The following is a 26,356-nucleotide window of genomic DNA, read 5'->3' on the forward strand; positions in this document are numbered from 1 at the left end:
CTAAGGTCTAGTGTTTGTATCCCCTTTCTAAACATTTTTGTCAAAAAAAGAAGGTAATTTACTAAATTGGACTAATAAAATGTGTCTTTTTTGGAAAAGAAATAGGAAGCTGTTGGGTAGCTCTTAGAAAGTAAACTTTCAAATAACGTATAGAATGTATTAACCACTTCTTAAATGGGAGATTCTCCAATAATATTTAAGTTAAGAATTGGTTACATATCTACTCTCGGGCGTTGGATTGCATTCATTAGATGTGTTGGTAGATTTAATATGCAACATAAAAGCAATCTAACAGTGGTGATTATAAATATGTAACCAATCCTTAACATAAAATACTAATCGGAGAATCTCCCCATGTCTAATAAAAACTTAAGAAGATATTTGTTAACACAACCTTCTGTGAATTCACACACGCAGATAATAAATATAATGCTTATTTTTTTTCCTCAGTCAATCTTCTCAATTACTTGTGAAGAGGGTCCTGATGTAAGATACCAATGCGTGTGTATTTATTATATGTATTGATGTTGGCATTCATTTGAAGTAATATATGTCAGCTTGGATAAGATCACTAGTATTCCAGCCCACACATATGTTGTCTGCCCTATCCTTATTCATTCTAGACTACTAGTCATCAATGGAACAGAAAAGAAAAGAGCCAACAATCTTATTCCCACAAATTTGGGATATGTAAACTGGGTTTCGTGGAAATTGCCCACCAGCTGTTTGAAATTAAGCTTCACTGGAACTTCCCAAATTTAGGTAATTACCAACAAGTTTATTTCCCTTTATCAAATCAATTAGTCGCTTTTACTTTTTGGAGCCTGCTTAACCGTTTATGCTAGGCTTTGTAACAAAGAATATTATATTAGCACAAATACTAGTATAAAACTGCAGGGATTGAACTCAATGGACTTACTTGGATGCAGTGCAGCAGCTAGCCAAGTCACTTGGATATGCAGCCAATGTCTTGCTGCAATACAATTTCAGAGTGACAAGTTAGACTGTTGCAATGAAGTGAAAAACAATCCATATTGATGGCAGAGAGTTCTGTTAACTTTCTTCTGGAGAAGCTTGCAACCCTATTCGAAAAGGATGTACACCTGTTTGGAGGAGTTCGAGAAGAAGCTGTGTATCTGAGAGGAGAATTGGAAAGGATGAAGGCCTTCCTAAGGATCGCAGACGCACTGCAGGAAAGTGATGAGGAACTCAAAGTCTGGGTGAAGCAACTAAGAGATATTTCTCATGAAACTGAAGACATTCTAGATGAATATACTCTTCTCCAGGGGCATGATCATGATTACAGTCGAGGAATATTTGGCTCTATATGCAGGTTGGGTTGCTGTATTAAGAATGCCAAAGCTTGTTACCGTATTGGTTCCGAGTTGCAAGCCATCAACTCAAGAATCAAAGAGATTTGTGAGGTTCACAAGAGACTTCGTCACAAATTCAGAAAGGCTGAACAAAATCCTGGATCTGACGACAGTGCAGGAAATACATGGCAAGACTGTCGAGGAGATGCCCTTCTTTTAGATAAATCTGATCTTGTTGGCCTTGATGAGCCTAAAAATCAGCTGGTGGGGTGGCTATTTAATGGCAGTTCTGGCCGCGAAGTAGTTTCGTTGGCTGGAATGGGAGGAATGGGGAAGACCACCTTGGCCAAGCAAGTCTATGATGACCCAGAAGTGAAGAAGCATTTTGAAGTCCGTGCGTGGATCACTGTTAATCAGTCCTTCAAATTTGGCGACCTACTCAAAGACATGGTTCAACAACTCTTTAAAGCAATCAGAAGACGAATTCCACAAATCGTGGCAAACATGAATAACTGTCAGCTGAAGACAACAATAAAGGAATTGCTGCAAAACCGGAGGTACCTGGTTGTTCTGGATGATGTATGGCATCTATATGAATGGGATGCTATAAAATATGCACTGCCTAGCAATGGTTGTGGCAGCCGAATTATGCTCACTACAAGAAATGCAGATGTAGCCTCCACCACGGGTGTACTATGTGAAGGTAAGGCCTATAACTTAAAGCCCTTACCTCCTCCCGAGTCTTGGGATCTTTTTTGCAGAAAGGCATTTCAGTGGAACAAATGCCCTCCTCATTTGGAGGAAATTTGTAAGTACATCTTAAGAAAATGTGAGGGACTTCCCCTTGCAATTGTTGCAATCAGTGGTGTGTTGGCAACAAAAGATAAACGTAGAATTGACGAGTGGGATATGGTTGGCCGCAGCCTTGGGGCTGAAATTGAGGGAAATGACAAGCTCAAGGATTTGAAAAAAGTTCTTTCACTCAGCTTTAACGATTTGCCATACTACCTCAAATCCTGCTTCTTGTACCTGAGCATCTTTCCTGAGGATCATCTGATTGAACGAATGAGACTAATCCGGTTATGGGTAGCAGAGGGATTCATCGAAGCAAAGGAGGGAAAAACACTGGAAGAAGTAGCAGATGACTATCTCCATGAACTCTTGAATAGAAGCCTAATGCAAGTGGCTACTACTACACCTGATGGAAGGGTCAAAACATGTCGGATCCATGACCTTTTGCGTGAGATCATCATCTCCAAGTCAAGAGATCAGAATTTTACCACAATTGTGAAAGACCAAAGCTTGCAATGGTTTGACAGAGCTAGACGCCTATCAATACATAGCACGCTACAAATTGTTCAGCCTAACAGGTCAGTTTCCCAGTTGCGTTCCCTGTTTATGTTTGGTGCCTCTGAAAAGCCATCCATCTCTAAATTATTCCCAAGTGGTCTTAGGCTGCTAAATGTGTTAGACTTGCAAAACTCACCTTTGGAAAAATTTCCAGTTGAAGTTGTGGACTTGTATTATTTGAAATACCTGAGCTTGAGGGAAACAAAGGTAAAAACTGTTCCCAGATCTATTGGGAGGCTTCAGAGTCTAGAAACTCTAGATCTTAAGCATTCCAATGTCAACCAACTTCCGGTTGAGATCCTGAAGCTCCAGCGTTTACGCCATCTTCTGGTATATCAACATGAATTTGTATCTTACGAACATTTTCATTCAAAAAAGGGTTTTAAAGTCATGTCAAACATAGGAGTTTTGCAAGCATTACAGAAGCTTTGTTTCATAGAAGTAAACCAAGATGGGGGCACCATAATAAGAGAGCTTGGGAAGCTAAATCAACTTAGGAGGTTAGGCCTCTTAAAATTGAGAAAAGAAGATGGGAAGGCTCTATGTTCATCTATTGAAAAGCTGACAAATCTTCGCGCCCTGTCTATAGCTTCAGTCGAAGAAGACGAGATCATTGATCTTCAACATCTACCTTCTCCTCCTTTGTTGCTTCAGCGGCTGTATATGAGAGGACGTTTGGACGCATTACCCCACTGGATTCCTTCTCTTCCCAGCCTAGTCAGATTGTCTTTGAAATGGAGTCAGTTGAAGGATGATCCACTCATATATCTGCGATACATTCCGAATCTTGTTCAACTTGAATTATGTCAAGCATTCCTTGGCGACAGATTGTGTTTCAGGGCTGATGGGTTTAGAAAGTTGAAGATTTTAAGCATGGACAAGTTTGATGAACTGAGATGCATAGAAGTGGAGATGGGTGCAATGGCTTCTCTTGAGAAGCTAAGCATCCAACGCTGCAAGCTTCTGGAGAATGTGCCATCAGGGATTGAACATTTAACGAAGCTGAAAGTTCTCGAGTTTTCTGATATGCCGGTGGATTTGATGAAGACGATTAGGACAGATGGAAAAGATAACTGGAAAGTCTCCCACATTCCAGAAGTTTATTCAACTTACTGGAGAGAAGGTGGCTGGGAAGTCTACTCCATAGAGAGCATGACTGATGGGGAGTACTGTCCCCTGCCCAGCAATCCCTTTAGCCATGAACTTCAAACTCGTTGGAAGTCCTGGAAATGATACTTGTGCTGCGACTGGGAATGGGAATGGGGTTATACATATCCTTGTAAATACGATTATATATACTTGTATCTGTAAATACTTGTAAATTAATACGTAATGTAGTTGGGTCCAGGATCAGAGAGATTACCTGTGGCTGGTAGTTATAAACTGGTAGGTCTGTATAGCATATGGCACAACTTGTACAAATTAAAATGGGTGTGAAGCTGCAGTGATCTGTAAGTAATATTAGTATCTGATTGTTTCTCCAATTTCATTTCCCATGCAACTTAACAACTCAATCCTATCAGTATCTCCACAGTAACTAATTCTGTAAATAGTATTAGTATCTGATTGATCCCTAGTTCTGTTGCAATTATAGCAATGTTCAAAGGAAGGAAGCTCTCAAAAACTATAGCAATGTTCTGCAATAACGGTAGTACAAGTAGAGCTCATTTTAAATAATGTTTTTTTCTCTTCTTATTTTTCTCTTTTTCTGCTTTGGGTGATCTGTCTGGGGATTGACAATGAGCTTGGAGATTTACTGAGGTGTTGCTTGGCTCAAGCTTGGAGAATTACTAAGGTGTTGCTTGGCTAGTGTGTTGTTAGAGGGGACCTAGTCTACACTATCCAAAGCCGGAGGCTGTATGGATTCGATGCCGCAACCTCCTAGCAACAACTTGCCTGCCTGAGCAAGATGACTGCTTGTCACTTGCGAATTGTTACTGTGCCCCGGCCCTTTCACTCTATATTTCTTTTTCAGTCTTTCAATCGCACCTTTAAATTACAGGCACTGGTTAGTTTTAAGTTTCTACCGGTAATACTTGGATTTGGAACGCTCTTACTAAACATGCCAAAATATACATTTTCTACAGTACCGTACCACCTCTCTCAACTTGAGGTTGAGGCTGTTATATTATAGTTCATATCCAATAATACCAAAATAACCAGTAGAAGCTACATTTCTTTTTCTTTAAGGAGGAATTTGATCATTACAAAGGTAATATGGAATCGTATCTATTATCCACCGATACCTGTCAAAATTTTCCAACTGAGTAACCAGTGCCGGTGTATCAAAAAATTTCCAGCTGAGGGGCTAATCGTCTAAAGAATGACCGTACCTAACTCTGCCACCAGACTTTGCACTCTACAGCTGATGACAACTGTTTGCATGTCTACTGTTGATACATACAAATATACAAATAAATTTAACCAAACGGGCACAAGACCTTTTATGATAGGTTATCTCCTAAATATGTGAACACCCTTTTCTTAAACACTCGAGCTAGGTCTACAATTTCAGACTCCCGCATCTGCCTTGCAATGCCATCAAACTTGTCACATATCTGGTCTTTCCTGGACAACCTGTTTGCAACATCGATGGTCAAGCTGGCCATGTCTCTGCTCTTTGTTAATAAACGCAAGACAGTAGCAGAATACATCGGGTTTGATACCAGCCTGTTAAGTAGTATTAGAGCCTCCCGCATCAGCAAGGTCCTACACAACAATGCCCTCACAATATAAGCAAACAATTAAGAGATAGATAGGCCATTTTTGTCATGTAAACGTACTCCACAGAGACACATGACATGTATTCCTTGCAAGATGCAGAAAGAAGCCTGGAAGAAAATCTCAGTTCTCATAAATTATGTGGGATAGCCTTTATTCAACTGTTACAATGTACTAGGATGTGGGTACAATTGTTCATATGGTTAGTAAATGGCATTTGAATTTGTACAAGCATTCTGATAAATAATAAAAAATAGGAACCACTTGCTTTTCAAGTAATGCTATTTGTACACACTAGATTGACCACATTATGTGGCAGCTTAAATGTTTATGCCATGTCAATTAAAATGAAAACTGTTTTTTAATTTTTTAATTGTCTTTTATTAGGATTCTAATTAATTCTTTTTGTTTTTAACCTTCTCCTGTCTCTTCTAATCTCCCCGACTTTGCCCCTCCCCCTTTCTCCTCCATTCACTGATCCCATCCATGGCTATTGCAAGGACCAATAAAATGAAATTGTTGTCATTGGAGAAAACGATCCAACAGAAGAAAGACAATTAACAAGTATCCTTTCATGCCAACCAAGTAACCTCTTGCCTCTTTGATGACTCATAGCATTTAAACTAAAATGATTTTTCAGTTGTATGGATCTACTATATCAACAACTCAACCCAGCCCACTTGTCTATCTACATCATTGATTCCGGTAAAGTATAGCCTTTGGTGCTTGATGCAGAAAAGAAAGATCAGTGCCAAAGAGTAATACGAACAAACAAAAAAAACATAAATCATGGATGAGATAAGAGCAGGGAGATTGAAATTCGAAGATATCATAGGAGAGAGGAGTGAGGGTCAGAGAGGAAAAGGTGAAAGATTATAAAAAATACCCTAAATTAATAAAAGACAATTAAAGAAAAAAATACAATTGTCCATTTTAATTGACATGACATGAACACATAAGCTGCCACATAAGGTGGTCTGTTAAATGTGGTCAAAGGTGTGTACTAAGCATTATTCTTTGCCTTTTGTTTTTTAGCACACAAATTGAACTACAATGAAGTCAACACCAATATAACAATACAACAAGTAATTATGAAATCATTTCAATGTCAGAAGAAGGAAAAAGGGAAATCAGGAATAGAGAAGACAGAAGGGGTAGGTGAAACTGCATTACCAGAACCATGATATCACCAAATAACTATGAGATATTTAGTGGCACTTACAATGAAAGTAGAATACAGAAAAATAGAACTCAGCAAAGTAATGCCCAAGAAAAGAACGTTTGATTCTTGCATCTAAGTAAAAATAAGCGTATAAAATTCAAGGGCATCTAGAAACCTCTTACTCGTCAATTACCTCTCTTTGAAAACCTGTGCATGATCAGCATTAACTGCTACTTCTATATCTACCTCTGATATCAAAACTTGTAAAATCAACATTAGAAAGTTTGCATCTTGATAGAGCTTGTAAGCCACAAGTATTTCGAAGCCAGATTTTTCAGATGAGGATAGGAAAGCCAGCAAAAGAATAGAATTTCTGCGAAGTTTCAGTTCCTGAAAATACAATAACAAGAAAGGAGTTGATATATTGAAATACATATTACTAAACATAAACCTTTAACTCAGGTTTGAGGGTTTATGAGATGTGACAGAAGCACCTCCACCTTCTCTTGTGTAACTCAAAGGCCCAGAAGCCCTCCAGTGAATCAAAAATACATAAACTGGGAACTGAAGATAGAATGATATAAGATCGGGAAAACAAAAAGTTAAATATAGAAGGCAATCCCACTGTACGGTATACCACACATGACAGGGTGGGAAACAAAGTTCTTAATGCCATTCAGACAGAGGTGAGGCCAAAATATGGTTATTGATGAAGCAGATGCAATGCAACTAAATTTTTTTACTTTAACAAGCAGAGATTTTAATCAAGGATCCTTTCAAAAGACTTTTCAAATCTCTCAGCTTATAAAGATACCTTTCTCTTGACTTTGACAGCAAAACAGACATTTTGAATTGACGATCAGGCAACAAAATAAAATCCCAGCTCAACTTTCAACACGAAATGCAGCATTATCTACAAAGAAATAACACAAATAGAAGGCCTAAATGCATGATGATTCACTTTTTAATTTACATTACATCCTATTCCATATAGGACTGAATAAAGTTTGTTGTCGATGATAAGGTTTAAAGCCTGTAGATGAGGCTTCTATTCTCTTTTGAACAAAAGCTACTACGATAGTTTGCAAGTAACATGAATGGCAAGTAGCATGAATGGGTGGGGGCCATTTCAGGAATAGGTGCACAATTAGAAATTCGAACAGAGACTACCTGGAAATACTTTAGTGCACATACAACCAATGTAACATAAGTTCTGTGAAACCAAAAGCAATTAGTATGGCAACTAAAAGATAACACATCACTCAGTCTCATCTCTAGTGACTCCACATAGATTAGTATGGCAAGTCATTTTCTAATACAAGTTTATGTCGGCATGCATAAGTGTGGTCTCTTGTGACCCTACACATATAAATATGGCAGGTCATTTTCTACAACAGTTTTCTTCCATAGGAGAACAGGTCAATCTACACACTAATATATCTACAAGCAGAGCAAAAAAATAAATAACTTCAAGAAAAGTGTACAACTGAAAAGGAGAGAAAAGCAGGGGGGGATGCCTACCTGTAAACCATTTCCACAGCAAGCTATACAATCTGCCAATCCTTGAAGGATCATACTATATTTCTGGAAAGCTGAAGCATCTCCTACATCACCAACCATAGCACCAGCACCCTTCCCATCTTTATAATATGAACAGAACTTGACCAGTATTTTAGGACCTTCAAATCAGCAAAGAAACATAAGGTGTTCAGGGTTTAAGACAGGCAAGGAAGCTGAGTTGTGCAGAGTGGTAGGCTGCTCAAGGTTAGCTCTAATAAAATAAGATCTTCAGGCTTCACCCAACCAAAATAAACGAGCAGTAGAAGGCTACCAGTTAGAGGGGAAAAAAGAGCTTAAAAAGCAATGTTTAAACAATGGACGGAACCTAAAACAGAACAGTACCAGCAAACAGAAAGGTTTAAGGTCATAGAATGTTATGAACGCATATAATGTGCACTATACAGTGAGAACATTAAATTCTTGGTGTGCTCTCTTGCTTCACTCATTGTCATCTTGGCACAATTTCTTTTTATGTTTCCATCAGTTTTGTCATGACGAGGGGGGCCAATTTTCTAATACAAGTTTATGTCAGCATGCATAAGTGCGGTCTCTTGTGACCCTACACATATAAATATGACCGGTCATTTTCTACTACAGTTTTATTCCACATGGTACATGCATCCACTGTTTGTGGATGGTGGTCAGCATGCATTTTTTGTATGTGCATGGTTCATGGAATTTGGTGCATTGGTTTGTGAAATGCATGGATGGTGCAATGCATCTAGAGGCTTCTTCCATGGCTATATAAAGGGAGGTTTGTTCTCATCTAGAGGATTCTTGTACTTGTATTTCTCTCATAGTGAAGATGGTAACACTCCGTGGACCAGGTTTTTGCCGAACCACGTTAAATTCTTGGCGTACTCTCTCGTTTCACTCATTGTCATCTTGGTGCAGTTTCTTTTTATCTTTCCATTGGTTTTGTCATGATGAGGACTAATTTTCCCAACAATTTGTACATTGAAGAAACAGAAAAATTGTGCATGGAACACTTAATTTAAGATGAAATGTATGAAACTCTAAAATCAAAAAATTACAAAAAGTTTTGGAATATATTAGGATTTTTTAAAGCTATAGTGGAGAGGGATGGAGGGATGGAGGCATTATAGGACAAACTCTACAATGTAATAGTCAGAGTTTGGTTGTTCGGTTGCCTTTTCCTTTTCTTTTTTTCTTTCATTGATTCTTTGTTACATTATGAGGTGGATATCTTGTCCACTTTGATAGTACTCTGTTTCGCTATCAATAAATTTATGTTTCTTAAAAAAATAAACTGAACTACACGTAGTTCCACTAAGCAATAATACCAATTATAATCACTATAAGCTCCAACTCCATGCAATTATTGTAAAAACAAAACAAAATACAAAACGAATAAACTAAACTGATGTGAACTTACAATTCAGTAGCATATATAGAAGTTGCACGGCTTGTATTCGCACCTCAAAACCAGCTGCTTTTGTAAGCAAATGTGAAAGAATTTCAAATACCAGTGTCTGGCCAAACCTGCCTCCAATGGGACTCCATCAGAAAATGAGGAAAAGTAGCAGTATAGAAATCTCAACAAAAAAAGAAATTTTGATTCTTACTTTTCCCTCTCAATAAAGGGATTACTTCTCATTATAATCATATTCATAATAGAGACTGCTTCTAGCCTTACACCTGGTTTTGAATTCTTCATGGCAGTTTGTAGGATCACCTCAAAGAGAGAAACCCAGTCTATATGAGAAAACAAAGTTGCAATGCCATTATTCCAAATTCCATTCTTGCTTTGAGTTTCGGGATACGAAAATTTCATTCCAAGTGAGCATGCATAAGACATCTGATCCATGTTCACACAAAACAAGGCTCCTTTATTTGCACCTTCAGATCCATGAGGATTTACAATCTTGTTTCTACAGTGAAGTCCTTCAACCATGACATTGACCCTGAGTAGAGTGCACTGGAAAAATCAAATCAAAGTTGATAAGCATGACATTGACCATGATATATATATATATTCTATGTTTCATTCCATTGCCAAGGGGCAGATAGGAAAACTTAACTTAGTTGCTTCATTTACAAAACACACAAATATACATTTAAGTGAACCCACATCTCTTCAAATCTCCAACCCATTACGGTGGTAGCAGGGATGGCACATTAGCAATCACATCTGTTCATCTCTTCTTTTTATCCTTTTTTCAGGAAATAATTGTTTATATACGTGCTAACGCTTTTTATGTACTTCTTTCTGTAAAAGGGCTATGGCACCCTACATATTTTTATATTAGTTCCTTGTAGACATATGATGAACACTAAATGATGATACTCTAAAGTAGAATCATTTTTAAAAAAAGCAGTCGAAGGGGATCACTCAATCAGCAATACAATCACATAGGTTTCTCGCTCGTGCAAAATCAAACTGGAATACAGAAAGAGCAAATGAGACAGTACGTTATATACCTTCCCTCGAATTGCCTTTCCAGACTAATCAGGTGCTTCAGATACACATGCAGTATATGTAGAGACGCCTGAACAATGATAACCTATGCCAAAAATAACTGATTACCAAACTGAAAGAGTTTAAGGAAATAACTACCATACTGAACTTATGAAACTTCATTCAATGGTGACATACAATAGTGGACTTACAAAATGATATGAAAAATTAGAGGGCCTTGCAAGCAGGAATATTCTGACAAACAAAACTTATCATGTTGTAATAGTGTCTTGTACATGCCACGACAAAATTAGAGCAAGGCAATGGGGTTCCAAATGCAATTATGCGAACATAAAGTATTAAATAATTTAACAAAAGAAATAGTTATCAATCTTAAAATTTGTATCAACAGTTGAAGATGTAAAGATGTCAATGGTGCCAAAATTGATGGCAGCTACCCATTTGTCTCTAAAAACATATGGAATTAGCAGTACAATATTAAATTTTTAATGATAGCTCTTAGAAACACTTCAAGTTTCTAAGATCACAAGCATTACAAGTATAAAATCCATATGGAAGTAAACTACACACCAACAACAATTGCTTCTGGAACAAGGGTTAGCTGAGTTGAGCTTAATAAGGAGGCAAAAGTATATGTGAGACCATATTGGTGGCACCTCCCTCCATGGTGGAGGGTAAGGGCTAGGCACTAAAGTTAAAAGACAAACAACGGATGGAAAGAAAGTAGCCCTCACCCTAGCCATAAAACATTCGAAGTAATTAGTAAAATTGTTATAAAAAAAGTTTTAAGGGTTAAGAAAACTAAGAAATTGAAACAAAAAAGGAGAATAATTACAGAAATAGAGGACTTGTGTGGTCCAGCCTTTGGCTAAAGTTTGCATGTCTGTGTCACTCCTTAACCAATAAAAAACAACATTAGAAAACTTCCACCAGTCAAATTTCATTTCAATGTTACCTCACCCTGTGCAATAAACATACACGAGTCATAGCAATTGTCAAGTTTAAAATCTATTGTGTTGGTTTCTCATAGAGCAGACGAGATTTGGAGTTTGAAGCCTTCAGGATTTTTTTTCATGTAAATCATTCTCAAAGCACCTTCTGGACAATCCCTCTATTCCTTCTATCTTCACACCTTCCCATGTGATTTGGAGAAGTTCTGGGAAGATGTACTATGTGGCAGATTTTTGGTTAGTATGGGTGGAAAGAAATAGGATTGTCTTTTATAATGTTAAGGGTGATGAGATAGATCAGTTATGAGATCGGATTCTGTTTTGGGCATCCTTGTGGGCATCTACTTCATCAGAGTTTAGGGAGTTTACCCTTCATTTTATCTATTTGTATTGGAAAGCAGTAGTACTGTAGAGATATTTATTTCAAGTGAAATGTGGTAGTGGTGTCTTAGTTTAAAGGTTCTGATTGCTGTATTTTTGTGGATTTCTTGTTCACCGATTGTACATATTGGTTTTTAAATAAAATTGTTGTTTCCTATAAATAAATAAAACAATGTCATTAATACCAATACATTTAAAATCCCCAAACACCAATATTTTTAAAATCATGGACCTATCACATCCTAACAGACAACTACAGACTTTCAATTTTAGTAAGTCAATATCAGTAATCAACACATCCCCAAATGTATCAGGTGGATTTAACTCAATTCAATTTTCTATTAATTAATTTGATCGTCCAACTTAGATGAAGTTCCATGCCAATCTAATCCAAAACTACAGGCTAGCTTAAATAAAAGAGACTAATGAGTATCCCTGAAGAGTACATCCTCTAGGAAGTAAAACCATAATTATATTACCCAGCGTATCAAAAGTTTCTTAAATCAAACATACCGAAAATGCATCTTATTGAACAGTATGTGGTCCCAACTCCCAATCCATAGGATAAACTGAATCTAGAGTAATGTCAATTTACTCAAACTACACGTTGGTGGATAACAAAAATAAAAGTAGAACATCTATGAAATTGTTGCGAGAAGTCAAAGCATATCAATTCACCAACTTACATTTTCAAGACTACAGAGGTTGACTAATGGTTGAAATAAATCCTCCAACTTTACCATCCCACTTTTAGCCTGCAAAAAGAACAATCAACAGATACAAAATACTCATATCCAAGTTAGAACAAAAAAGGAACAACATCTCCGCAACACTATATGAATGGATTTTCTAATTCTTTTTCCTTGTTTTTTCTTTAAGTTCCACTGCACATGTATGGCATAAAGATTACAGAAATCAAAGGTTAAATAAAGTAGCATAATAAGACCTGGCCTGTATAAGAGAACTTAGTTCAATCACCATAAGCAGTTCTACCACCGAAGAAAAAGAAAAAAGGAAAAAAAATAATCTGTACCGTTACAGACAACCTGATACGATAAGACATGGTGTCCCTTATAAAACTATCCCTTAAATATAAGTTTAACAATGATACACAGATTTTACTATTTACTTGGTTATGAAACAAAAACATTGTGAGAAGACCCCTCATGTATTGTGCATCAACCCAAGCCCACGAAATACATATAAAGATGAAATAAACAAAGTCCAACAAAATGTATGATGACCAGATAGATTGGCCTGTTCATTACTTCACTTGACAATTAGTGCACAGGGTGGAATAACACTAGGATCTAATGTGACTAACACCCTTTTTTAAATAGAAGAGGCTAACACCACCTTTAAATCTACAACTTCCTTGTTTCTAGCCATAAATTCTTTCTGAAATAGTCAAACAATCCAATGAAGATGTATCTCCATGTCCAAACTAAAAGAAAAATGATTACAACACAGAAGCAAACATCATTCATCCTCCCTCCTAATCCCTTCCCCAACCATATAACAAATAATGATCCTTTTGAGGTTGTCATGAAAATCTTGGAGCAAATTCTGATCATTATCAGCACATCTAAGTTTCACCAGAAGTTTCAAGTTATGTTTTTGGCACTTGCCTTGTAATCTAGGGTAGTAATTTAATAAATTATACAATCTCAAGACTTTTCCTGTTTAAACAGTTATATGAAATTACATAATCAAAGAATACCTTGGTCAAGACAGAATAAAGATGAGACACCATTTCAGCTTCTGGAGTATGAGTATGAGACATTTGTGAATAGTACTTTGAAGCTGCAATAGAAGAGCTATCATCTCCCAGCTTGTCCATTGTTAATTTGGACGGCATTGTCATACCAATGCACCCAAAAAGAAAATGGAAATCTGTTTGGCAAGCCATAAGCAAATTGCAAATTAGATTTCTTCCCAATTCTTGCTCATTTGGAGAGCCCCAGATAGCTAGTAATTTCTTGGAGAGGTCATCATATGTCTGCAGATCATCATGTGAGATTGCTTGGGGAACAGCACCAATTTCATCAGTTTGAACGCCTGGGGCTTTAGAGTTTCGCACATCTAGCACAAATCACCATAAATAAAGACAGGTCAGAAAATACAGCAAAAATAAATTGAAGATGATCTCCAACTTATCTCACCAGTATTAATACGAGAGCCAGGCTGATCACTTGAACACATTGCAGATTGAAATTGTCGAGAAACCTCATGATTGACCAGGACATCTCCAGATTTCCGGCTGCCATGGGACCTTATGATAATAATGGAACATAAGATAATGTAAAGCACCCCTTCAGCGTGATTAGTTTAATATACAACAGGCAAGCAGATTGAAAATATCACTGGTTTATACTTGCACCATGTAAGGCCAATGCCATGCAACAGAGAAAGAGTTTCTACTTACAAATTTGTACTCTCAGAGTTCCTAGCAGCTGCATCTTTCTTTTCATTCATTGAAGTTACAAGTCTAAGCTGTTTATCTTTTTTGTCATTTTCCTTCCTTAGTTCAGAGAACTCTTTTTCCTGCAAGTATAGGACAATTCATTGCATATAGATAGTTTCATAAGAAATAAATCCCAAATACCGAAATGTCATGATGGAAAATAATGAGAAAAATCAATGGATTGAGAAACTGGATACTATCAGAAATAGAAACTGAATGCTCTTCATATGCACTCATATAAAGTTGTAAAATATAGCATCTTGTGTGACGGCATAAAAAATATAAATAAAAGCTACACAGAGCACCTCATTCTCCCATACCAACATCAAATTTTCTGAAACTAAAATAAAATAGCTTGTGGTATAATAAAGTTCAGAATATGAGACAGCATTAAGTTTGGATTGCTTCCCATTATAGAACTCAGCCAAAGACAACATGCACATCACTCCAAGTATACATCCTGAAAACACAAATGCAAACACACACGCACACAAACGAAAAGGAGAAGCATATAAATCATCTGTTATTGCCAATTTTTAAACCATAAAAAGCTCACTTAGGTATGAACATGTAATTCCAACTGTTAAGTACAGAAAGCTGTATAATGACATTATTTTTCATTTCAAAACCAATGAACAAGACTAAAATGCATAACACTACAGAAAAAGTTCACCTATTTGAAGACTTCTACCAAAACTACATTATAGTATGACTTGGAATAACTACAGCACAAGCAAACCAACGACAAAAGCACTAATCTTGTGGCAGCAAAAGTGAAATTGCAGGTGACAAATAAACGTACCAAATGCAAAAGCTTCTCCGAGACATTTCCTAGCTCCCTCTGCAATTAAGATTCATCAAACTTTGATTGAAAAACAAGACAACAAAACTTCTACTTATTCTTCAAACCCAGGTCAGAAATCAAAGTATAAGCCGAAAATTCAGACATAACATACAATTCAAACGAAAATTAAGGAGTTTAAGATGCAGAACGATTCTAGAGAAGAAGAAAAACTGTTTCCTTGACATCTATTTTCCCTCATTTAGGGACCATTTGAGTTAAAAACCCTTTTGTTAGCAACCAAACAAAACATAAATCTCTTGATCAACTATGGCCAATGCCACATAAATATTAACACTAACACACCCAATTTGTTACATACTAATAAACCATCGATTTTTAAAAAATTTAAACAAAAAACGGTATTTACTTTTCATGTATACATATAAATATATACAGCTATGCAATGAAGCCCTAACCTTCAAGCGGGCAATTTCGAGTTCTTTCTCAAGCTCAGGGCAGCTACTGGAAGAAGGAGGAGGAGGAGGAGCAGAATAGGAAATGCCATTGGAAGAGGACCTCTGAGTGAGCTCTCGCGGAGGGGAGTAGGTAATGGCCCTAATGGGATTGGAGTGAGAAGAAGACGGCAGCAAATGGGGGGGTTGAGGAGGAGGTTTGGAAGGTTTGGGGTGCTGAGAAGAGAGGGCTTGCTCTTCTACTTGGATCAATTGCTCCAAGAAATCTGTGTCCCAGTCTTCTTCTAATCGCTCTTCGCTCATCGTCTTCACTCTTCTGCACACACTCAATTTTCAAACCACTCACAAACTCACACTTTACGCGTCGATGATCGTTTGAGTTGGAGTAAATACAAGCAAGAGACTTTTCATAAGGCAAAGCCACCCCCCATAAGGGTTTTTTGTTTCATCTTTTTTCCTGCTTGGTTGAGCTGTTTGTTTTTTTTTTTTTTTTTCTCCTTTTTCGGTTTTACCTCTTCACCAAGAAAAATTAACCTCACTTAAGAAAAAAAAATTGATTAAATTAAATTACTTACAAAATCAATAATGATATAGCAAGGGTAAATACGGTGTCATAACCCAAAAAGACAAATTAAAACAACTTAATCAATTAATTTGCATTTAACCAAACTAGATAAACGACTCATTAAATAAGAAAAGGGTTTCAAATAAAGAAAGGAGGAGAGAAAAAATCCTAGTCACTCCCTCCTTATGTGAATCCCAAAGAAAAACTCCATAGATGGGGGAGAAGGAAGAAGCGCCATTGCCCCTCCTTCCCTCCTCTCTCCTTGCCTTTTCTATTGGGTTATTGAAAAAGAAGCAATTTGTGGAGATTTCTTCTAAGTCATTCTCATATTGAAGCTCATCACCCCTTTTAGGTGTTCTCAAACAAATCATTCTCTCAAATTCCACTCTCTAACACTACTCATGTTCTCTAAACTTGGGGCTGCATTGTCTTCGACAGAGGTTGCTGCAAATCACTCAATGTTCTTTATCAAAGTAGTTGTTTTCATTTATTTGTTAGCTTTTATGTGTAGGTGGGTCGCTGGAAACTATGTTTTTCCAATATCTGTTATGGATGAGGTGATGGGTGTTGCTGCGACAAAACTTCTTCAAATGGTGGTGGTGGTAGTGTTTGTTTAGGCTTATAGATTGCATTAAGGGTTCAATTATGTTGGGCACATGGGCTTTGTTTGGACTTATGGTTAATTGTGGTAATGTGGGCTAAGAGTTTTAGTGTGGATTTAAGATACAGAAGTGATACCTACTCACAATATTATCAATACATTTTCATCATATTAAGATACATAATTAATACCTACAAACATTATTTTCAACACATTAAGATACATAATTGATATCTACTAACACTATTTTCAACACATTAAGATACATAACTAATACACTATTTTCAACATATTAAGATACGGAACTGATACCTACCAACACTATTTTCAACACATTAAGATACAGAATTGATACCTACTACAAGATGCATTGATCCTTATGCATCCCAAATAATCTCATATTCACAGTTAAGATTCAATTTTCTATTCTGCGTTCTACTTCTAATGGTACTTATTATTTGTTTTCCAAGCCCCATTAAATCACCAAAATGATGCCATACACTCACACCACTAGATGGGCAAAGTAGGATTATAATAAGGAACAGATAAAGGTTCCTGGAATTTGAAGAAAAGACAACCAATTAGTAGAATGCCAAAAAAAAAAAAAAAAAAGGGGATGAAGCAACAGCTGTGAATGTAGACAAATTACCACAAAGAATTGCAACAACAACAACAACAACAAAAACCAAATTTTGGAATAATGAAAGAATATTTAAACCACAACAAAACTTTTAAAAAAGAGTTACTATGCTTCAACAAATTACTAGAAACTAGAAAACACAACACAAAAAAGCAACTGAAGCCAATTTATATTTTTGCAAACACAACTACTACAGAGAGATGGCATTTGAGGGAAACATACCGATTCAAACGTTTAGATGAGAAAGACTAGATGAGGGAGGTTATGCGACAACATAAGAGGAAGTGAAAGAGAAAGAGTAGACCAAGGAGTTTCTGCCACAAGAGAAAGGAATACACAAAATTATGTCTGGTAGGTGAAATTTTGGGTGCTATGATTAGGGTTAATTCATAAATTCATTGAGAAGAAAGGCGCGACTGTCAGGAAGAACAAAGACTCATTTTTTCGAAATAGGTGCGACTTGACACATGGCCTAAGGGGAAACTGCAACCTACCCGTTTGCAGCGTAAGCTTGCTTTTCTCCTAAACCGTTTAGATGCATTTCAACGATTGCGATTGACTCTCATATAAGGATCTCACATAGCTGTTCTCACTTGATCCGAGCGCCCTTTAAAAAAGCATCCACAATGGTACAAATTTAAGGCTCTAAAACTTAAAACCCAACCAGAGCACTAGCTAAATCTATATGCTTGGTTGAAGCCCTTAAAACCAAATGGGTCCCGCAAGGAGAAAAGCTGCAGCCCACATGTTTTGGTCTTTCACTTGCATTGCGACTGTAGAAAGTCATACTTGACTTTTTTTTTCTTCTATCAACAGCATGTTTGCCACCATGCTGACCCACTTTTTCAAAAGCTGTGGAACTAACGGCTATAAATGGCTACAAGTGAGACCAATGGCTATAAACGGCTATATATATATTTTTTAATAGATTTGCATTTTAGCTCATAATTCTCCTTGACCAAAACAACTTTTTTTTAAATATTTTTTAAAATATTTACTATTGTTAGACTAATTAATCTGAACTATCTACAGAAAAAAAAAAAAAAAAGGTTTACAACAACAATGCATCATCAATAAGATCAAGATCTGGTTCAGCCTGCTCAAGATCAATATACCAAATACCAAAACGAAGCCAATGGACACCCACCACCCACTCTGGTTCAGCCTGCTCAAGATCAATATACCAAATACCAAAACGAAGCCAATGGACACCCACCACCCACTTGGGAAGTTCTCGAACAGGTGATAGAAAGGAAGAGGGAGCATAAGGAATCATTCTATAGTGAGGGCGACTCTTAGATGAGATTCTATCTCTTAACCGTTGGATCAAACTAACGAATTTTATTCAACGGTTAAGATATGACCCCATCTATTGATCCAACGGTTCAAAAATAAGGCCTCATCTATTGGTCCAACAGTTAAGAGATTAAACCTCATCTAAAAGCCTTGAATAAGGCCCTCACTATAAAATTCTTGAGAGCATAAGAGAACTTCGAACATGTAAATGGGTCTGGTTGGACATCTTAAGCTACTCAAAATTTGGTCCTCAGCTGAGCACTTGTGGAAGATTTCAATTGCAGAACCATCAATCAGCGCCAGAATCGGTCCGTTTGGTATTGAGGAATGGAACCCCAAAGAATAAAAATCTTCCAATGAGAAGCAAAATGCTGTAGCATTAGTTAGAGAATAGAGAGAAGTGATATAAGGCAGATGCAATGTTCAGCTGCATAAAGTGGATCATCACATTACGGTAAAAATCTAAGAAATATTCCAAATACATAGTTTAATATCGCTTAAGGTTACACAGCCATCTCTGAATTTGATTCACCATGTCTCTAGGCATGCCACCTATATATGAAATGGAATTTAGTCCCAAGTGCAGTACATGAGGCTTCTCCTTCCAGGAAAATGATTCAAGAAAAGCATCAGCAATATGAAAAGCAGCATAAAAAACGTTGGCCCAAGTGCTCAACTAACGGAGACTACTGTTTACTTGGCCGCCCTTGCATTTTAAACTCACATTTTTTTCGATTAGGATTTGTTACACCAAAGGCAGAAAACAAAGCAAGAGACCTAACTCATGATGCAACCAAATCAGGTGTTTCCGCCTCGATAGATAACAAAGCTGTATGCACTTTGTCCAACCAACCGTCCAGCCTATCACGCAACGATTTGATCTGTGGAATTCCCAAAACTCTTGGTTGCACCCAGGACACATGCACGGTTTCCTCAACTTGATCAATTATTCCCTCAATCAAATGAACCTGCAGTAAGCATCTCCTATAATTATTCAATTGAGAAAATTCACAATAACAAAAAAGACTTCTGAATTACAAACATACAATTGTCCAGATGAACCATTACCATAAACCATATATCATGTAACGACCAGATAGACAACACAAGGAGCATTCTATCTCGGTTAAATTTGATAAGGTATTTGTTTTCTTTCTATTTCTTAGTAGTGCCAAAAGCAAAGTCATAAGGAAAATCATTCCCCACAACACCCCAAAAAAAAAAAAAAAGGGAACTGAAAAGACAACATAACAGAAGTTAAGGAAATGATGGGTTAAGAACAAAGCCAGAACATCACTTCCATTCTAGATCTTTCCTTAATATAATGATCATGCAAGATGGCTATACAACTACCAAAACATTGAGATCCGATTATCTTAACTGGCAAACAAACACGCCATTACTATGCTGAATTTATCAATAACTTTAGAATTAGGATATATTGTATGTAGCACAAACACTTCTAGAAGAGAGGGGGTTGGTTGGACACACTTCGACAAAATACCTCACACATGTTTCAACAAAATGATATATAATTCCTACTCAAATGAATGCAATCGTAGAATTGGATATATTTCATTCAAAGAAAATAATTATATATCCAAAGATTATTACTTTTAGGAATATTTTGATTAATTCAAAAAATTAAAGCAACAGAAACTAAATCATTATGTAAAATAATGTTCCACATAAATGCTATATATGTATAATTATTTAAACTCATTTTCATGTTCGTCATGTGCACAGCTTAACCTGTATTGCATACCCATAAAGTACACACAAAATATCAAAGGCCAGTGCTATAAAACTAAATAAATCATGGAACCTACTAGATATGTGCAAATAAGGTTTGGACGCTAAATACCATATACATCAGATATACCATGTTCAGATATACCATGTTCATCTGGCCAAATTTATAATACTAGCCCTCTTACCAAGTTAGTTCAGTCTCTCAAACTAAAAGTTTTTTTTTTCTTTTCTTCAATGTAGGGTAGTTAATCTTTACTTGTTCAAGAGTCATATATTGATAACCATGACCATAAGACTGGAGTCTTCCTTATTAGCATAGATACATAAGTAGGGATATCTGAATAGGCAGGGGCTGTACACCTTGGATGATTCTAATATTAATAAAGATATCAAAATCTGAATTCATTCACTGTCCATCAAGTTCTCAGAAAAGAAGAACATACAGAAAGACTCTTCACAAGAAGATGCTCCACATCCTCGACAGAAAGTTTCGTACGCTCTGCAATGATACTCAAAGGTATAGTCCTATCTTCAGATGGCCGGCTGCAAGGAACATGTCAACTTAATGGTAATTCAAAAGGACGCAGAGAAGAATAATTTCTCATCTGGCACAGATTACAATTGAAAGGATGATCATTGACCAAAGAAAAAAAGAAGAAGGATGATCTACAACATGCTAACCTGAAGATAATTTCCATCAAGCATAGGATGTTAATCTTCTCCAGAAGCTTCTTCTCATTTTCAACTAAAGCCGGTTGAGCTCTAAGAGCAGCATTATGCACACGACATAATTCTTGATAACGGACTAAATCACCAGAGTTGAACGCTTGAAGAATATAGTAAAGCCACTCTACCTTTGTCCCTAGAAGACTCTTAATCTGCATAAGTTGTTAAAAGAAGTCATCTATCAGAAAAGAAAAGCAGGAAAAACAATTTAATATAATGAGGTCTACACACTTCAGAAGAAGCACCTGCCAACTAGATACATAATTAATATCTATAAAAGCTGTAGGTCATCCAAAAAACACAAATGGACAGGAGGGTGCAGGCATCCTCGGTGGGGTACTACAGGGAATTCAGATCATAAAACCACATGGTTCTCTAAACCATTGTACAAACACTATGTACAAACTTATTTATCCATGTAAAGAAGCATGTACACATAATAGGCTGCACAAAGTCAAGTTGGAGACTCAAACACTTCGTGATAATCTATAGCAGTTGAAATTAATAGTAATTTGTCATACTTAGTGATCTCAGCTGGGAGAGTGGAAATAAAGCCAAACTGTAAAGTGTAAAATAAATAGCAGTATCAACAAGAATGTGCCTTGCAATCTTCATTTCTGATCAATTCAAATCCAATGTTTTAATATTTGTTTTCAAATACAGCAACAAAAACATCTTGTTTATCTTTAAAGGGAACTCTTTAAGTAGTGTAATATAAAAGCGAAAAAAAAAGAGAGAGAAATTATGCACAAATGTTCTTACAATAGGATGTGCAAGCAGCTCTCCAAAGTTGTAGATGTTGTCTCCCAGGAGCGCAGAAAGGGACAAATCAAATGCCAAATCCTTACATACGTTAAAAGCAAATTAAACCGTCAAAATCACATCATGGATTAAAAGATGCAAACTGTCTAACGGCTACTCAGCAGTAAAATTAAGTGAGCCACATATGGACAATTAATTCATAGGATCTGCAAGATAAATCTTACTGTCGATAGAGGCTATCATTTGTGCCCAAACCAAAATCTTTCAAATATATACTGAACCAGTGAAAAGATAAAAGGCAAGTGTGAAATCCTTAGTTAATTATGGATTGAACTAAGTCCATGTTCAAAACAATGCACACAACTCCATTTAACCAAGTAACTGGATTCTCTAAGAAATCCTCATGTATAAAACAAATATTTCCAGGTTTTCACCAAATAGAAATCTTCAATTAAATGACAAACAAAAATGAATGCGTTTTCTCCTCTTTCATCAATCTATAATATGATGGATAAATTTTATACTAAACCATTCCTATTCAAGAGCTTAAAATTCAGCTCCCTGAGATTGACCTTATTCCACATTTTACCCAATATCTCCTTTATGCTAAGTTGCATTCTCTAAACTGGACTGTTCAGATTATGTTTACAATCATATTGGTAAGTAATTGTAGCAGATGGTAGAAGATTTTCCTTTTCGTTTTTATTTTTTCCATTTGGTATATAAAAGATTTAGAAGACAAAGCCTATCTTCGAATGCCTTGGAAGACTTGAATCCAGGCATGGAAAATACAAACTATAAGAAACCATTCATCTAAAGTATGCAACCACAGGTTTCAAGCCTTCCCAATAACATAGAATTTCAAAATAGCGATGGGCTGTAAAACTTAGGAATTGCAAAAGAAAAATGGTTTGCTATAAGATTATATAACTGCGTACCAGCTTAAATGATTCTGAGAGAGACTCCACTGATGTGTATGCTAGATAAAGAAGAGCACTTTTGTAGAACTCAGCAAATTCCTGACGGAACTTATGGTATTGAGATGAAACCCAATAATAGCTAGCATATACAGATGGATCGATGTCAGTCATACTGTCAAGTGTACTCTTTCCATCTTCTAGAAGTTTTTTGCACTCTTTCTGATCTTCTTGCTCAAGTTTGAATATTGCTATTTGCATCTTAATGTAAAGGATTGGTTCCTCTATCCGTTGCTCTCTAGTGGCTTGAAGCTTCTCAATCACCCCTTCAAGGTAATTGATAGCAGCTTCCTTCTCTGGATACTGCCGAGAAACAATTACTGCGAAGTGTGCAAGCTTCAGAAGGTTGATTTTAGTCTCAAAATCAGTGATGAAATTGTGATATAACTGTATCAGAGCATCGCCAGCCTGATATTCAATAATAAGATGAAAAAGTCAGATGCAGGGAGGAAGGAGACATGCAGAAAATAGAAATATACTACTGGAATTCTTTCCTGTCAAGAACAAGTAGAACACACTTGCACTACATCCAGACATATTGTTAGCAACAAAATGTTCTATTACTACCATTTTAGCATTAAAAAATCATATATAAAATCATCTGGCAAACAAAGATTCAGCACTTCAATGATTAAAAAACAAAACTTGGTAAGTTAATGAGATTTTTCGTGCAAATGGATTACATGAGAAAACATAAAACCAGATAAACCCCCATGCAAATTAGCTTTGTAGGTATCATCAATTCTGTTGACAATTTCTACAAAGTAACAGAAAAAATGCAACATAATCTCATTTCAAGATGCACAAGTTTGTAACATAACATTATCCTGATTAAGAAAATTCAAAAATTAAATTCCTTAGGACACACACCCATAACCAAGATTGTTTCTTCGCCATGTCATATTTAGAAGGCACAAAGGAAGCTAAACATGACCAGTAAGGGCTTGTTTGGTAGGGAGGACTAGACTAGACTAGAAAAATGCCTACATTTCATGTGCATTTAAGGCATAATATGGATATGTTGCCTAACTTGGAGGAGGAATGGGGCTATCTATAAGAGGTTGATGACTAAAATTTATCCCCTTAATCCCCTTGAAATTGGTGGGATTATGAGAGATAAGTTTTAGTCATCAACCTCTTATGAATAGTCCTCCTTCATCCTCCAAGTTAGACAACAATATCCATATTATGCCTTGATTGCACATGAAATGTAGGCATTTTGCTAGTCTAGTCTAGTCTAGTCCTCCCTAACAAACCAGGCCTAATAACTTACAAAGCAATCATTGAGTGTCCATGGGATAAGGGTAGCACACCTAGTTCCATACTAATGCATGCCTAATCTGGTTAAATGCCAATCAAGTTACATGCATGCCTAATTGTTAAGAATAAATATCTCGTGATAAAAGCACTACACAGAAATTGAAAATTGTAGACAAATTATCATACTTATTACCTCACATTTGGGGCAACTATAATCAAGAAGTGCTCAAATTATGTTCAAATATGTCATAATACAAGCTCTTAGAAAAATATTATTGTCAGATAGCCCCTTTATATAGTTCATTTATTGTACAGTAAACAATTTGGAGTTTCCATTACTGCCACATTTGTGTGCTAAGACTCTCCAATCTAATTAATTTGATATCTTAATCTACGAAAACCTCGCATCTGGTGAAAAATACATTGACAAAGAGAAAAAAACACAGAGCATGGGGCAACTTTGGTAAAGGCACTTGGTTAGTAGCTTAAGGTTACATGTTAAACTTTACTTTACTTGAGCCATCAGTTGCTATATAATACATGGTTAATACAAAACACTTTAAACAATTTTGCTATAATCACACAACACCATACCCACAATACAGGAACCTAATTTAACATCCTACGTTGTCCTCTCCTCCAGGCAGCAAAGAGAGTCATATTATTCAACAAAATATACATATGTATGTATGCATACCAACAAAAATACCAGGATCATAGATGCATTGAGACCACAGTCCATGCTATTTTTTTTTTTTTTTAAGTACAAGTGATAGTCTAAACTACCAGGAGGAGGAGAGTTTATCTCACACACACTACCAAGGTGCCAAAGGGATTCAAACCTGAGACCACTGGTCTGCAAGTCAAGGCTTTCCACTGGGATAGACCACAATCCATGCTAGTTGAACGGATCAACAGTTTCAAACCAACTAGTTCCCTCCCAAATAAAAATTAGATTTAATTAGAATGAGTTCCAAGGAAATTAAAACCCAGAAAAAAAAAATGTCACCCCAGGGTTAAACCACTCTCTAATGATTAAAAAACTAGGATCTACAAGAACTCATTGCTGAGAACTCTCAAAACTAGAATCCATAACCCATTTCTTTGACCTCTAGTTACTCAAATCACCTAAAAATGAGTGAAAAAATATATATGAGCACAAGCTTTCAGAGATTTATAGTAGGGTTTCACTTAATGCAACCAAAGCATTAAAATCCATATCTTTCTTCCCCCGTAACTTCTGCATTTTCTCCAATACTAAGCAACATCTCCAACCTAAGTGCAGAAAAAAAAAAAAACTATATTGTAACCACAGAAAACCCTAATTCCAGAAAAGAAATTATAAAAATAAAAATAAAAATTTATTTTTGTCATCCAAACGCCCATTTCCCATTACTGTTCCCAAAAAAACCCTAACTCAGCAACAAAACCCAAAGAACACTTCAAGCCCCAAACTAAGGATTTCACAATCCCTAAATTCCCGAACTCACAGTCACACATCCACACACTGAAGCATAAGCATCAAAGAAACCAGAAATTGGGGTGGGAAACAGACCTGGAACACGGCGAGAGCAACAAACTGTTCGAGCTTGAGAGTGAGCTGGTGCCATAGCTTCTTCTGGTACAGATCTGCGAGCGAATTGTACCAATCGGAGAGCTCCGGATGCGCGTTGCGCAACGACTCCAGGTACTGCAGCGCGGCCATGCCTGATTCGGAGAGAATTTGCGAGGGTTGGGAGACCTAAGGCTTTGTTTGGTTTGTATTTATACGAATCCCAAAAACCACCTTATTTAACTTGTGCTCAAAGAAAAGAACACAAAAGTGACGAAAAATCTTTGCGCTTTTATCCGTGTATGTGCGTAAATATACAGAAGAGCCGGCATAGCAACTAAAAGTCGGGTCGGGTCGGGTATGAGAGTTAGTTTTTTTTTTTTTGGGTCATAAGGCTATCTCCAACCTAAGGACCTAAACCCAAAATATCCTAAATTATTGCCCAAAACCTCTTCTAACCCAAGAAAATAAAGGACCCAAAATTTGAGAAAACCTTGCCTGGACCCAAAACCATTCAGTGGAGTCCGCTGCACCTGAAACAACCCCATGTGCACGTCATTTGACATTGGCCTCAAGCTGACCTACTGTGCCGTTGCTATTTGTCTGCTTGTCTAGCCACTTGTCAAG

The 26,356-nt window shown here is 36.6% G+C and overlaps 3 protein-coding genes across 4 annotated transcripts; 1 reads left to right on the top strand and 2 right to left on the bottom strand.

Moving 5' to 3' along the window:
* Nucleotides 1-622: 622 nt before the first annotated feature.
* On the top strand, nucleotides 623-4,147 carry LOC103336815 (disease resistance protein RPM1-like). Of its 2 annotated transcripts, none has more exons than XM_008239917.3 (2): nucleotides 623-762; nucleotides 930-4,147. In XM_008239917.3, the coding sequence occupies exon 2, from the start codon at nucleotides 1,038-1,040 to the stop codon at nucleotides 3,894-3,896; it is 2,859 nt and encodes a 952-aa protein (XP_008238139.2). In that variant the 5' UTR covers nucleotides 623-762; nucleotides 930-1,037; the 3' UTR covers nucleotides 3,897-4,147. The 2 variants fall into 2 exon arrangements, with proteins under 2 accessions (XP_008238139.2, XP_088898219.1); XM_089042093.1 differs by having other exon boundaries at nucleotides 639-762; nucleotides 935-4,147.
* Nucleotides 4,148-4,811: 664 nt separating this feature from the next.
* SUV2 (protein dimerization) lies at nucleotides 4,812-16,039 on the bottom strand. The gene is made up of 12 exons (XM_008240083.2): nucleotides 15,602-16,039; nucleotides 15,144-15,182; nucleotides 14,303-14,421; nucleotides 14,040-14,149; nucleotides 13,598-13,959; nucleotides 12,564-12,632; nucleotides 10,549-10,631; nucleotides 9,693-10,031; nucleotides 9,503-9,609; nucleotides 8,068-8,225; nucleotides 6,740-6,936; nucleotides 4,812-5,372 (listed from the first exon to the last, which is right to left on the bottom strand). The coding sequence occupies exons 1-12, from the start codon at nucleotides 15,899-15,901 to the stop codon at nucleotides 5,108-5,110; spliced, it is 2,148 nt and encodes a 715-aa protein (XP_008238305.2). The 5' UTR covers nucleotides 15,902-16,039; the 3' UTR covers nucleotides 4,812-5,107.
* A 3,089-nt stretch (nucleotides 16,040-19,128) lies between these two features.
* On the bottom strand, nucleotides 19,129-26,037 carry LOC103336816 (26S proteasome non-ATPase regulatory subunit 13 homolog B). Its single transcript, XM_008239918.2, has 6 exons — nucleotides 25,733-26,037; nucleotides 22,879-23,325; nucleotides 21,941-22,021; nucleotides 21,134-21,330; nucleotides 20,896-20,995; nucleotides 19,129-19,668 (listed from the first exon to the last, which is right to left on the bottom strand). Exons 1-6 carry the CDS (start codon nucleotides 25,880-25,882, stop codon nucleotides 19,483-19,485), a joined length of 1,161 nt encoding a protein of 386 aa, XP_008238140.1. The 5' UTR covers nucleotides 25,883-26,037; the 3' UTR covers nucleotides 19,129-19,482.
* Between the last annotated feature and the right edge of the window lie 319 nt (nucleotides 26,038-26,356).

This window comes from Prunus mume, linkage group LG7 (assembly GCF_029339155.1).
Source record: "Prunus mume cultivar Tortuosa linkage group LG7, ASM2933915v1, whole genome shotgun sequence".
Classification (NCBI taxonomy): domain Eukaryota; kingdom Viridiplantae; phylum Streptophyta; class Magnoliopsida; order Rosales; family Rosaceae; genus Prunus; species Prunus mume.